The sequence below is a fragment of the Polypterus senegalus genome, chromosome 5, assembly GCF_016835505.1.
Source record: "Polypterus senegalus isolate Bchr_013 chromosome 5, ASM1683550v1, whole genome shotgun sequence".
Classification (NCBI taxonomy): Eukaryota; Metazoa; Chordata; class Cladistia; order Polypteriformes; family Polypteridae; genus Polypterus; species Polypterus senegalus.
The window spans coordinates 39,923,737-39,938,850 of NC_053158.1; the positions used below are offsets into that span (position 1 = coordinate 39,923,737).

Below are 15,114 nucleotides of genomic sequence, written 5' to 3' on the forward strand. Positions count from 1 at the left end.
CACTCGAGTTGTGAAGAGGCGGGCTGAACGCACCCCATGGAGATGCGGTTGCTCCTCCGAAACCCTCTCTTAAATGGTGATACAATGGGAAACAAATACAGATTTTTTTTCACCTCCTCTTTGCTCGATCAGCGCTGGCTTGCTGCTGCTGTGCCGCATGATCTGTATCTTGCACGGCTCTTCAAACATTTAAAAACCTGTACAGCAGCTGTCCTACTCATAGACATATATAGGTAGACACCGCATTCACTGTATTGCCCAGTCAATACGATACGTCAGTGCGTCCTCCATATTTTGAGTGGCAAAAGTGCCACTTAAACTAATACAAGTACAGTAGACGTGGAAACCGGGTTTTCTGATGAAAAAACAATAATGCTTAAAACAGTATTGTTTACATACAACAGATTTTGGCGAATTGTTTAAATGCAATTATTTATGTCCATTTATACACTAATAATGGCAATTATTAAATAATAATAATATTATTATTATTATTATTATTAAATAATTCCTCCCATATAAGTAACATTTCTCAGACTGCCTTCTTTCATCTCCGAAACATTTCTAGACTTCGTCCTATTCTTATGCAACACAGTGCTGGAGTATTGGTTAATGCCAGATTCACCTCACGAATAGATCACTGTAATGGTATTCTATCTGTCATCCCACAAAAACGTATCCATCGCTTACAGCTTCTTCAAAATTCTGCTGCCAGGATGATAACCTGCTGTTCTAAATCCACTGAACATACAGTACTACACCTATTCTCTCTCAGCTTCACTGGCTCCCTGTTAACTACAGAATACAATACAAAATACTGCTCTGAACATTTAAAGCTCTCCACAACCTCAATGATCTCCTACTCGTCTCACTCACACAGATCCTCATCTGCAGCTGTATTTTCTGTACCATACATCAAGCTCTGTGCTATGGGGGCTCGAGCGTCTCTCATAGTGCTCCTCAACTATGGAATTCTCTTCTCTCTCATATACGTCAGCTCGATTCAATAACACATTTTAAAACTGCCCTCAAAACTTATCTTTTCAAACTGGCATACCAATTGTGAATTTTGTATTGTTACTGCCAGTTATCTTTGTTTGTTTGCTAATTATAGCTTTTTGATTTATATTTCTCTTGTTTTAATTGTTGTTTAATATTATTGTAAGGTGACCTTGAGTGCTAAGAAAGGTGCCAATTAAATAAAATGTATTATTATTATTAATTATTGAGATGAAAACTTGACCAATGTCTGAAAGTCAAAATAGTAAGACTGCAACTGGCAGTCTGGTCTTTCTTTTAACAGTGAAATGATACACTCAATGACAAAAATAAACAATTTTATTGTATACGAATTGGCTTAATAATTTCTGAAAACATTTCACTCAGTCCTCTCTCAATCTCTCTCTCTCACACACACGCACACACACACAATGTGTTTTCTTAAATATATACAGGATAGAGTCTAAAATCCTTGAAACAGAACTGTCTTACATAGCTTTTTCCGTGGGTTGCCACTCTGTAATTTGAGAGTATTCAGTCTGGCAATATGGTGTTGCCTTATTTTGTGGAAGACAGACACAACTAAAGACATGAGCATGAAATGATGGTTGTCAATTTCAAACTGTGTTTCCTCAATGTGCTCTTTGAGAAAAAAACACATCATCTGAAGCAATCTCAGCCCGAGCAAACTGATTGATCAAAGATACACTGAGAGTGACGGGATTTTCTAATGGCCAAATATAACCAAAACAATTTTTCAGCCTTACCTATGAAATGTAATCCTCTGGGATCTGGTTTGGAGCGTACAGCGGTTTGTACAATCCCAACACATGCGTGAGGCATCTTTATCCATTACTTCACTCCACAGCAGTGCCACTCACAATATGGCAGCGATGTTGACATACGATGCTGCTAGTAATTCTATGTCTATAGTCCTACTCTTTGTCTTTTATTTCCGGCTCTGGGCATGGTTAAATCTCTTGGCACTCTTGGTTAAGTCTCGTCTCAAAGGACATGAATTCTTGATATTGTTTAGTTTATAATTTAAAAATGGAATAAGAATCTGAAAATCTAATAACATCACATTAAAGTTCAATAAACTCTGAAAAGAATGATACCAAACATATATATGTAGGTTTTAAAAAACGTCACATAAAATTGTTGCACAAAATCGTTGCACTTTTAGGCTTAGGATTTTATATAGAGAGCGTAGATATGGTATATCGGGGAATGGAGTTGTGATGGAGATGGGGCAAACCCAAAAACCAATACTGATGTAGGGACTACAATTCCCATCAGGCATTAGGATTCTGGCAGAGGACATAGTTATCGGCACACACTGATTTTGTACCTGCCAAAGAAGGTGTCTCATCTACGACCACAAGTATGGTGTTTTCTTCTAAGATAATTTGGACACCAATTCTGGTGTCTTGGTGGATTACGCTTTTGTCCCATTGTAGGTTATTTTTTGCCATGTTGATATTTTCAAAACACAGTTTTTGTCCATTTATTTTCATCTAGACCCTTTTCTGAGAAATATATGGGTACAAAAGTGACATTTTTACCAAACCCTTAAGGTGTAATGTCCCTTTTTTCAGCCCCAAAAAGCTTTTAAAACTCCAAAACTCCCTTTTTAGTGAGCTTGGCAGTTGAGAAAATTGCATGTGAAATGAAGTTTGGTATCAATTTTGCAAACCTTTATGCAAAACAAAACTTGCCTGTTTCATTCACTTACTTTTTTAAGAAGATATATTATTGGGGGGTTAAGTAGAAAATTTATTTGATATTAATTTTTATTTATTTAGCAGATACCTTACAAAGAATGTTTTAATATATCAAAGAAACAGAGTACAAGATAAAAAGCAAGCATATGGGAGTAGAGCTACTACATAATAATATCTACAGCTAGAATAAGACAAAGGTCAGTCTTTTAAACTCTACCAGCTATTCTATAGGAGAGAAACTAAGCACATCCAAAATATTTAATGAAAAGATGCATTTTCAAATGACGTTAAGTAAATTGGATGCTGTACAAATAGATAAAGGGAGATCATTTAACAGCTTTGGAGTAAGAATAAAGTAAGATTGACACGTTTGGTGAGAGCAGGTACAGTCAGTAGACAGGCCGTGGCAGTACAGAGACTTTGTGAAGAGAGACCAAGGATTGAAGATAATGTGGAGCACAATCAATCAGAGAACTGTAGGTCAAGAGAAGAGTTTTGAACTGTATCTTTGCAGGAAGCCTGTGGAGAGACTGAAGCAGAAGTAGTGGGAGTTAAAGAAGGAACCAAGAATACCAGTCAGGTAGCTGCAATCTGGAGGAGCTGGAGAGGACTGACAGCAGCTGAAGGAAATCCCACCAGGGGAGAGTTTCAGTAGTCCAGTTGAGAGAGAACCAGTGCCTGAACAAGATGTTGTGTAGAATAATTAGTGAGGAATGGTTGAATCCTCTGGATATCATGAAGAAAGAAACAGCAGGTCAGGTCATTGAAGATGTATGTTTGATTAATGAAAGCAATGAGTCCAGTCTCACACCAACATTCCTGACAGTGACTAATGGTGAAAGGATGGCATCTTCAAGAGAGAATGCTTAAAGACAAATCAGAGGAAGGAAAAGTACAAGATATCTAACTTTGAAAGTCAGAAAAATGAATGAATAGATACTACATATAACCAGTGGAGTGATATTGGGTCATCGGACAAGGACAGTGGCAGCCTGGTGCATTGTAGGTCAAACTTGCAGATAGAAATTTCATTGCATTGTACACGTGATTGTAACTTTCAAATTAGTAGATGGCACCACATTTTTTATCAAAGCAAAGCCTTTCAATGAGACACTTATAATTTTAGGCTTTGATGTCAATGCAGCATTGTGATTTGTAGCAATTTTAAATCAACATTAAATGAATCAGCTTTGATTCATCTTTATCAAATACAGCCACTGGTGCTGTCTCCTACAATAATACAAGACTTTACTTACTTTAGAAATGCCTGTGATCCCCAGTCCAACTTGGCCCCCCTACTGTACTTGCTTTCTGTAGCTCATAGATTTAATTATTCAACAAGCCTAGCAGTTAAACGATATGGGATTAAATATCTATTCGTGAAGCCACACCAAATCAGGAGTGGCATTCATGGTGCCAAACCAGGAATTATCAATTACGGAATCTAATCATACGCAAAAAGAAAAAATTTTAGACTCATAAGACCAAAGACATTGAGAAAAATAGTAACATTTCAGGCATCAATGACAAAAGGGTCAACATTTAAAAAACAAATTTTTGCTTTCTTACCTTAACCCATTATACAAATACACTAAGGTAACGCTGGCTACTTTGGCTAATTATATAAATATAATTAAATGCAGTATTTTGTAGATCACCAGGGATGCACCTGCCGCCCCAACCCGACACAGACAGATGCTAGACACATGTGCAAGAACACACGCAGATTTTATTCTTTTTCTCCGTGAGAAACGCCTTCACCCGTTTCCCACCACTACAGCACAGTTACAAGTATTAGGCACAGTCCAGCTCAAAACTCTTTCACCCCACTTCTCTTGGCAAGCTTTGTCTTCTCCCACCTGACTCTGGCTTCCAGAACAGCAGCTGCTGACTCCTTTTATAAGGCACCCAGAAGTGCTCCAGGTGCTCCTCATTGACCAATTTCCGGCAGCACTTAGGATGTGGCGACAGAGCTGCAACAATGGGCCTCATGAGATCTCCAGGCGCCCCATGGTGGTTGCCATGGGCCCCAACAGGGTTGAGATTCTATGCTCCAAACAAATGGGACCACTGCACTCCGGGGGTAGGGCTGCCCTCTAGTGCCCCCAGGGAGGTAATGCTCCAGAAACCCTCCTTACCCAGGTCCTTCCTTGGTCAGGGCAACCCGGCCGTCTGCCACTATCTATATTTATATATATATATAGATATAGTTATATATATATATATATATATATATATATATATATATATATATATATATGTGTATATATATATGTATATATATATGTATATATATATATATATATATATATATATATGTATATATATAGAGATATATATATATAGATAGATAGATAGATATATAGTGAGATACGTCCGAACACCACAGGACAGAGACCACGTGTTTATAAAAAAAGCACAGATTTATTCCCAACAAAACACTGCCTCGCACAGCACACAGTGCTCCCAGCACCAATTAACCTAAATACGGACCTCTCTCTCACTGTTCGTGGGCCGCATTTCCTCTCTCCGCGGGAGCTTCGTCCTGCTCCCACTCTCAACTCTTGCTCCTTGATTGTAGGGAGGCGGCCCCTTTTATTTCAACACGGATGTGCTCCAGGTGCTTGATGACATCCTTCTGGCAGCACTTCCTGGTGTGGCGGAAATGTTGCTCTTGCACCCAGAAGCACTCCGGGCGTTCCTGGATGGATCTTCCTCCATCATCCCGGGTTCCGGCTGGGTCTGACCCGCAGCTTCCTGTGACTATATATATATATATATATATATATATGGAAGAGAAGGTCAGTGATACGGTTTGCATATTTGTAGTTGGAGATCCACAAAGCTCAGGAATAAAAACTACTTTATGATATGTGATTAATTCTTTTTCTCCCTTTGTGGATCTCCAGCTGCAAATATATATACACACAGTATATTTTGTGTGTGTGTCTATTGTTGGTATTGCTTTAGTCACTATTCTGAGAAAACATGTAAATAAGAATTTCATATTACGGCATACACATGGCAATAAATTTGAACTTGGATAATGCACATTTGTATAACAATTTGATTATAGTTATAGTTAAATCGATTCTACCTCAAAGCTGTGTAGTGCATGAAGCCCCTGAAGTCTTTTATTCCCAGGGCACCCACTTATCTCATAAAAGAATAAAGTTTGTGTCACAATTAAGGCACCATGGGAAGCCCCAGCTGTATCTTTGTATTGAGTTCCTTTGGACATAACATCGAAGTCTTAACAAAAACCTTAAACATTGTCAAACATGGCAAAGAATTTTCTGTTTGTGCCACCTTTGTATGCTTGGCAGTACACTCCTGTGTTATCTTAGAATTTGCAGGCTTTATTTTGATTGTTTTAATTTCACCCTTATCATTAAAGGATTAGCATATGATTATTATTTAATCTTTCTCTGCAGGATAATAAAGTCAGGTGCCCATGCTTATTTTTTTATCTTTCCACAAATATAACGAATATACTGTAGAAACAAAGGAAGCATGTCATGGTAGATAGCAACAATGCTTCACTGTTTCAGGAACTTGGATTTGACTTTGAGCTCGGCCAGAGGAGTTTTGCTGTGTGGATCTTGCTTGTTCTCGTCATGTTTGCATGGGCTTTCCTCAGGTACTCCTGTTTCCACCCACATTCCAAGCTGGGGTGTTAATTTGACTGACAGCTTTTCAATGGCCTGGTGCTGGATAGTGCATTTGAAATAGCCTCCAGTTCCTTGTGACCTTGAAATGGAAATGGAGGAAGAAAACAGAAGCATGAAAGATAGAAACAGCTTTTTGTATTGTGTTTCAGGATATTTTGCATGATACTGTCTAACAAAGCACACACACACACAATAACAAAATGTAATGATGAGCCTGGTTTTAGGGAAATAAATCTTCTAAACACTACTTTTTTTAAAAAAGACATTTTTGTTTATTTAGCATAATATACTTAAATCATATAATGAGACGAGCAGGGCTTTCTGTCTGTAAGAGCTCATCAATTACCTGCCAAACTAGTTACTCCTTCATAGATTTAGAGATCCCCAGTGCTCTCTACACCTGCATACAAGGAGATTTGTCAGATTTATAAATATCTCTTTACACAAGAAAACTTTTTCTTGTCCCTCCGCAAAATAATCTGCAAGCAAGCTTCCAATTTGAACAAATTGCCCCCCACCAGAGGTTTGCACAATAATTTAAATGTGACTGAAGGTGGGTGGAGAATGAGAAGAGGGAATTTTAAGTTGTATACATTTGCCTTTTGCCTGAAATAGGGTACTTCATATGACGGAGGTGACCAGAGTCCAGATAATGGGTTTTTAAATCAGAATATGTAATAAAATCTTTGGAACTAATTACCTTTACAGTAAACATGCAAACAAAAGCTCCAGGATTTGAATAAGAAGGTCTGTAGAGAGTAAATAGTAGGGAAAGAAAAAAGAGTGAGAAATGAGGCCTGCTGCACCTGCTACTATTAACAAATATTAATTTCTGAGCTATGTCCATCTCATGGTCTAAAGGGTGCTAGTTAATCTCATTATTTTATACTATATTGTATTAAATTAATGGTTTATAGGTTATTTACTGTTATGTGTACAGAGTACAAACACATTTTTACTTGTAAGTAATCAATCAATCAATTGGCAACACATCACCATTCTCGAGAGCCATGATACATCACGTTATATATTCTCAAATCAAGTAATCCAGTCCTGGCATACAGTGTTGGGGGGCCAGAGCATAACCTGGAATCACTGGGTACAAGGCAAGAAGCAGCCCAGGACATTGCACCAGTCCATCCTAGGGACCCCCACACACACACACCCACGCAGGTGGACTCACCAACTGCCCTTATCTGCATATCATTGGGGACATGAGAGGCAAACTGGAATACCCAGAGGAAAACCCCCTCGGACACAGAGTGCAAAGTGCACATGGACAACATCCAGGCATGAGTTTCAAACCCAGGATGTCCAGTGCCTATAAAAAGTATCCAGACTCTTTCACTTTTTTCACATGTTTCTATGTTACAGCCTTATGCTATATTCATTTAAATTATTTTTTCTCTCATCAAGTAATACTGAATACCCTGGAATAACAAAGCAAAAACAGCATTTTAGAATTTTTTGCAAATATACTAAAAAAGCCTAAAATATCACAATTGGCCACTTATTCAGACCCTTTGCTTTGGCATTTGAAATTTGGCTGCGGTGCATTCCATTTTATTGATGATTGTTGAGATGTTTCTACACCTTGTTTGGATTCTACCTGTTGGTCATTTCAATTGACAGGACATGATAAGAAAGGTTACAACAATGTCTATAGAAGGTCCCACAGTTAACAATGTGTATCAGCACAAAAACCAAGCAATGAGAGACAGGATTGTGTCAAGGCACAGATCTGGGGAAGGTTGCAAAATAATTCAGTTGCACTGTCCCAGGAGTCCACTGGCCTCCATAATTCTTCAATGAAATATGTTTAGAACAACCACAACTTTTCCTAGAGCAGGCTGTTAAATTGGGCAATTGTCAGAGACAGCCTTGGTAAGAGAAGTGACCAAGAGAGCCTGTGTGGAGATGGGAGAAACTTTCAGAGGGACAGCCACCACTGCTACACTCCATAATCTGTGTTCTGTGGCAGATTGGCCATGAACGTTGGCATGGAGTTTGCAAAAGGGCATCTAAATGACTCTCAAATGATGAGAAACAAGATTCTTTGCTCTGATGAAACCAAGATTGAACTGTTTTGCCTCAGTTCTACACATCACCACACCAAGCTCTGCTAATCACCGGTACAATACCATTCCAACATTGAAACATGGTGTTGGCAGCATCATGTTGGGGTTTTCTTTTTTCAGCAGGAACTGGAAGACCAAACAGAGTAGAGGAAGAGCTGAATGCAGCAAAGTTCAGAGTTATCCTTCAAAACCTGATCTGGAGCATTCTGGACTACCGGATGGACAGAAGGTTCACCTTCTAACAAAACAACTGCCCTAAGCACAAAGCAGAGTGGCTTAAGGACAACTTTGGGAATGTTCTCGAGTGGTTTAGCCAGTGCCCAGGCTTGAACCCAATAAAACATCTCTAAGAGAGATCTGAAAATAGCTCTCCACCGACGATCCCTATTCAACCTAGCAGAGCTTGAGAGGATCTTGAGAAAAAATGTCAGAATATCCTCAAATCCAGGTGTGTGAGGCTTGTTGCATCAAACCCAAAAAGACTCCAAGCAGGAATCACTACCAAAGGGGCTTCAACTAAGTACTGAGAAAAGGGTCTGAATACCTGTGTCAATAGAATATTTCAGTTTTGAATTTTTTTTTATTAATTTGAAAAAATTTCTAAAGTCCTGTTTTTGCTTTTCATTCTGGGGTATTGAGTTTAAGTGAAAAATGAATGTATGCGATTTTAGCATAAGGCTGCACCGTAACGAAATGTATAAAAAATGAAGGCCGCTGAATGGTGTATAATATAATAGAATAAAATAGAATAGAATAAAATATCCATCCTCTTCCGCTTATCCAAGATCGGGTCGCGGGGGAAGCAGCTTGAGCAGAGATGCCCAGACTTCCCTCTCCCCGGCCACCACTTCTAGCTCTTCAGGGGGAATCCCGAGGCGTTCCCAGGCCAGCCAAGAGACATAGTCCCTCCAGCGTGTCCTGGGTCTTCCCCGGGGCCTCCTCCCGGTTGGATGTGCCCAGAACACTTCACCAGGGAGGCGTCCAGGAGGCATCCTGATCAGATGCCCGAGCCACCTCATCTGACTCAGCAGCGGCTCTACTCTGAGCCCCTCCCGGAGCTTCTCACCCTATCTTTAAGGGAAAGCCATATAATAAAATATAATATAATACATGTAACTAAAAGTGGAATCAGTGTTCATTTGATATGAGCCGTTATAAATGTCTTAATTGAATGTAGTTTAAAATATGGGTACCAATTATATATAATTACCTTGCAATTATGTTATCCTATGTGTTTTCTATGCACTGTGATTATTACAAAGTCACATACCTGAACGAGCAGCTGCCACATGCAATTAACCCAAAGTCATTTCTGTGGAAGTGTTCAGTTGTGTTTTGTAAAAGATATTTTTACATCTCCTGCAAGTGCTGTTATTTTTTTCCCTTTGCTTACAGCAAAGTAAATTATTTTTCAATATAAATAATTAAGCCTTTGAATTGTAATTAATATATCATGTCATCACTCTGCCTTTTCTGTTAGCACCTTTTTTCCTATTTTCTTTCTGTTCTCCCATTGTTAATACCATCATTTACATCACACTTTTTCTCTGAATTTTTACAGTTACCTCCTCCAAAACTGACATAAAATTTCTGTTATTTCTCCTCTTATTTAAATCCACATAGTTTTAACTCTTACAATCCCATGACCGTTGTAGTCACAGATCATCAAATTTACTTTGTGTTTCCTTAGTTGGACAGTTGCTTCCCCATTCCATTACATCTGTGATCTCTCAATTTAAGTCATCCCTGTTTACCATTTCACTCATAGAAAATATTATTTCAATCAAGTAAGTTATTTTAAAGTAATTGTCTTGGTTAAATGGTTGATTGAAGAATTATTAAAGACCATTCATTTGATTTTGCCTGTGAGGATTTTTCATATCTGATGTCTTCCAATACATCTTGCAACTAAGCAGTGCAAATGAAATCCAGGCTCATAGCATCACAACACAGAAGAGAATCCATGCTGCTCTGTTATGCACATTGAATTGCTCTGGCGCTCTATTCGATGACAGGGACATGATTTAATTCCATGTACTGGGGTGACCACTGGTCATAGAGTGCAAAAAGGGCAAAGTACAGCAAGTAGGGAGCAGAGCAGGAAATGGCAGGCCAATAATAGCTGCAGATATTGGAGAGCTAAAACAAAATAGGAGATGGATGATTTAATAAGTGAGTGAATGGGTGAATGAGATAATGTGTGATCAATGCACCAAACATTATGATGCCTAATGTTTGTTCTTTGAGTGTTAATGAAAATTTTTAACAATAAGTCCCAAAGTAACAATTCATAAATTCAATAAATTAACAATGCTATTTTGTAACTGAGCGGGTTTATGCTAATAAATTGAATCTGAAATAATCTAATTTAACCTATAAGTACTTTCAGCCCCCAGGTATGGACTCTTTGGCTGACCAGACTGTTGAAACAGTTTCTCATTGGTGGATAATAATAAACAGTGGCATCTCATTATGGGCCAGTGGGGCATGGCCCCACCTGGAGGCGATGTTGTGAAAATAAGTAATAAACTTCCCTTAATAATCCAATCATCCATTTTCTAAACCTGCTTTATCCTTAACAGGGTCACAGGTAAACTGAATCTTATCCCAGTAAGCACAGGGAACAAGGCAGGAACAATTATTTTTGAATTTCAACTTTGCATTCTTAAAAGAACAAATGGTGTTCATATGTTGCTTCTTAGCAGTGTTCATTACATCTCGTAAAAAACTTGTTCAATTGTTGGTGCTTTGTAGTGAGCAGTTAATACACTACATGCAATGTAGAGGGACAGAAGAAATCGGTCATAAAAGGAAAGCATCTGCTCATCTATTATTCACACCAGTTAAAAAATAATAAGGAGAATACTGCTCATAAGTACAAATGGCCTCAACTTAGTCAGCCGTGAATCTACACGTAACTGTACTCTTGTTTCATTTTTGAATGTGATGGCCATGCTAAAAAGTCTCATTACATTAAAAAGACCTGGCTGCTCCATAAGGGACTTGACTCCAGAACAGAAAAGTGTGTAACATGAATTCAGTGGCAGCCTCAGGGGTGTGTGGGGCCTATGGCTGACCAACCCCACATGGAGCCAGTTACGTCAAACGCTGTTACCAGTGTGTGTGGACTGTATAAACTTGCACGCAAATTTAATAAAAACAATATTAACATACACCAGATTTTCTCATTACAGTATTCAGCTAAATTTTTGCAAGATAACACATGGATTTTATCAAAATATAACGATATAATCTATTTATAACTCATGACAATACCACAACAGTGCGAAATGCGAAGCAGTTTCATGTGAAAATTAGCAGAGCTTCTTCAAGAAAAGTACCTAAATTGCAAGTCTCAATATGCACGATGTCATAGTCATAACTCACGTTGATGTCATGTCAGCCGGTTACATGTTTTTGTGCATTAATATTCGGACTACAAAATGATTTCAAAGACGCACGTGTATGGAATTTGACCTTGAAGAGGGTTTTTAAAAGGATTCCTCTTAGAAGCATCTCAAATATATCTATACTGAAGAATATAACTTGACAAATCTGCTCAAACGGGACACACAAACCTCAAAAGCAGGGCCCCCTAAGGTGTGGGACCTGGGGTGGTCACCCTTCTTGACACCACCGAATGCCACTGTTGCATAAATCACTGGTCAGTGCCATAAAGATGCTTTTCTGTCCTCTTCATATAAATCTTGGACTAATGAAATATTTTGTGAAAGTGATGAACAAGTAAGACAAAGGATTTCGATACTTGAGACAGATATTTCCACAAATAACCGATGCCAAGAATAAGAAAGGCATTTTTGTTGATCCACAAATCAGACACGTCATCTCTGACAAGCAGTTCGAAGATCTGTTAGTTGGGCTGGAGGGAGTCATTCAAGGATGTTGTTGAAAATTTTCTTGGCAACTTCGGCAATCCGTCTGGTTGACAACATCCTTCAGGCACACAAACCTAAAAAAAAGAAAAATGTTTTCCAGTTTTATTTGTGTTTTTTTTAATGTCATTATTAGGCTAACATTTTGTCATCATTGATGCTGACTGCCTGATCCTCTACGTCTCTCTCTCTCTCACTCCCTAGCACAAGGTTAATTGGTTATGTGGGTATGGCTCAGTTCAGCTTAATATCTCTAGAGTATTATTGCACGGTCAATTTTTTATGTGAATATCACATAGCCTTATCAGAAATTGTATGACATAATTAGCCTTGTTAATAATAATGGTATGGTATAGCTTCATATCTCCAATGATATTTGAGTATAAGAATCGCACCTTTAATTATCTTTTTTTCAGATGATTGGTTTCTTGAGAAGGTGATTGTGGAAGAAGGAGAAATGCCCACTACCAAACATATCTTTGTACACAATGACTGGATTGACAAGAGTTCACAGAAGAAAGACTGCTGTAAAGTAGCCATACTTACTTCAGGTATTATTGTTGTAGCATGCTCCTCTCACTCAGATTTAATTGAGCTGTCTGTTCTTCTTAAAGGATTAGCCATATCCGGGTGGATTCTTAATGCTCATTCCTAACAAATTTCTATCTATAAGCTTGCTCTATTTAGAGTCTGTATCGCCTAGCGGGAGCTTAATGTCTTTTTCCAAGGACACACTGTAAACTGTTACAATTTTCTAGAGTGCATTGTTCAGAAAGCCCTCATTTTTCCTCGGCTAAACATCAATAAAATAACTCAGCATCTGAAAATTACCTGCAGTTGCTTTCATCAGCAAAAAGAGGTGTCCCTGCGGACATTTGGGGCAGTATCATATACATGAAACAGCAGGGATGTGAAGTTTCACCTAAAATGTTGTGCTGCAACAGTTAACCAACCAAAAACATCTGTTTAGAAGGTATGCGTGTCTTCGACTGCAAAGGCTATAAACTGAATCTCCACCTTAGTTCAGTATGTGACCCTAACTGACATAAATGTTTGTTTAGTTTGTTTATTCTGCAAAGAATGGAAAATTATACTTGTGAAGAACTTTAAGGTGGTACACTTTCTAAATTGGACCGATTTTGATTTCCCTAAGGTGTCCCCACTGGTGAGCAATTTTGTAATGTTGCCACAGCATGGTACTGCAAACAATTTTAAGATTGAAGTATAAAGACAAACATCTCAATAATGGCAAATTTCAGCAAGAATTATTATACTGTATGTTTAGAGAGGGTGCAATTGTATCAGGGTCTTTCACAAGCTTCTGGACCTAACAAGTCATCAGGTCCCCTTCACAAAATCCCTACCAATGGCATAAACAACCTGGAGATAAATAACAACAACAACAACAAAACTTATTTATATAGCACATTTTCATACAAACAGTAGCTCAAAGTGCTTTACATAATAAAGAATAGAAAAATAAAAGACACAATAAGAAAACAAAATAAATCAACATTAATTAACATCGAATAAGAGTAAGGTTCATTGGCCAGGGAGGACAGAAAAAAACAAAAAAACTCCAGACGGCTGCAGAAAAAATAAAATCTGTAGGGATTCCAGACCATTAGACTGCCCAGTCCCCTCTGGGCATTCTACCTAACATAAATGAAACAGTCCTCTTTGGATTTAGGGTTCTCACGGAAGGGCTTGATGATGATGATGGTCACGTAGACTTCTGCCTTTTAATCCATCCATCATTGTTGGAGCCTCATGAAGCTTTGAGTAGGTGGAGGTGGCGCAGGCCACCACCACAAAGAAACCGGAAAAAGAAACAGAAAAGAGAGTAGGGGTCAGTGATTTTAGAGCCACCATGAATAGTTATTATGATGAATTGAACATACAGAGTATCAGGATTAAGTTAAATTAAGTTAAATTGAAGTTATAAAAAGGCCATGCTAAAGTAATATGTTTTCTGCAGTGTTTTAAAGTGCTCTACTGTATCAACCGGGTCGAATTCCTATTGGCAGGCTATTCCAGATTTTAGGTGCATAGCAGCAGAAGGCCGCCTCACCACTTCTTTTAAGTTTTGTTCTTGGAATTCTAAGGAGACACTCATTTGAGGATCTGAGGTTACGATTTGGAATATAAGGTGTCAGACATTCTGATATATAAGATGGGGCGAGATTATTTAAGGCTTTATAAACCATAAGCAGAATTTTAAAGTCAATTCTGAATGACACAGGTAACCAGTGTAGTGACATTAAAACTGGAGAAATGTGTTCGGATTTTCTTTTCCTAGTTAGGATTCTAGCAGCTGCATTCTGCACTAGTTGCAAACGATTTATGTCTTTTTTGGGTAGTCCTGAGAGGAGTGCGTTACAGTAATCTAGTCTACTGAAAACAAACGCGTGAACTAATTTCTCAGCATCTTTCAATGATATAAGAGGTCTAACTTTACTTATGTTTCTTAAGTGAAAAAATGCTGTCCTGATAATCTGATTAATATGCGATTTAAAATTCAGATTACAGTCAACAATTACCCCTAAGCTTTTTACTTCCGTCTTGACTTTTAATCCTAATGTATCCAGTTTATTTCTAATAGCCTCATTGTATCCATTATTGCTAATCACTAAGATTTCAGTTTTTTTCTTCATTTAACTTGAAAAAGTTACTATTCATCCATTCTGAGATACTAGTCAGACATTGTGTTAATGAATCAATAGAATCAGGGTCATCAGGAGCTATTGAT

At 38.2% G+C, this 15,114-nt stretch overlaps 1 protein-coding gene across 1 annotated transcript in view; it reads left to right on the forward strand.

The window, feature by feature from the left end:
- The window catches only part of LOC120529864 (lipoxygenase homology domain-containing protein 1-like), a 419,576-nt gene that overhangs the window by 218,339 nt on the left and 186,123 nt on the right, over positions 1-15,114 (forward strand). Inside the window, exon 40 of the mRNA XM_039754083.1 lies at positions 12,782-12,916. Coding sequence (XP_039610017.1) covers positions 12,782-12,916 — 135 coding nt within the window. The remainder of the gene's footprint in view (positions 1-12,781; positions 12,917-15,114) is intronic.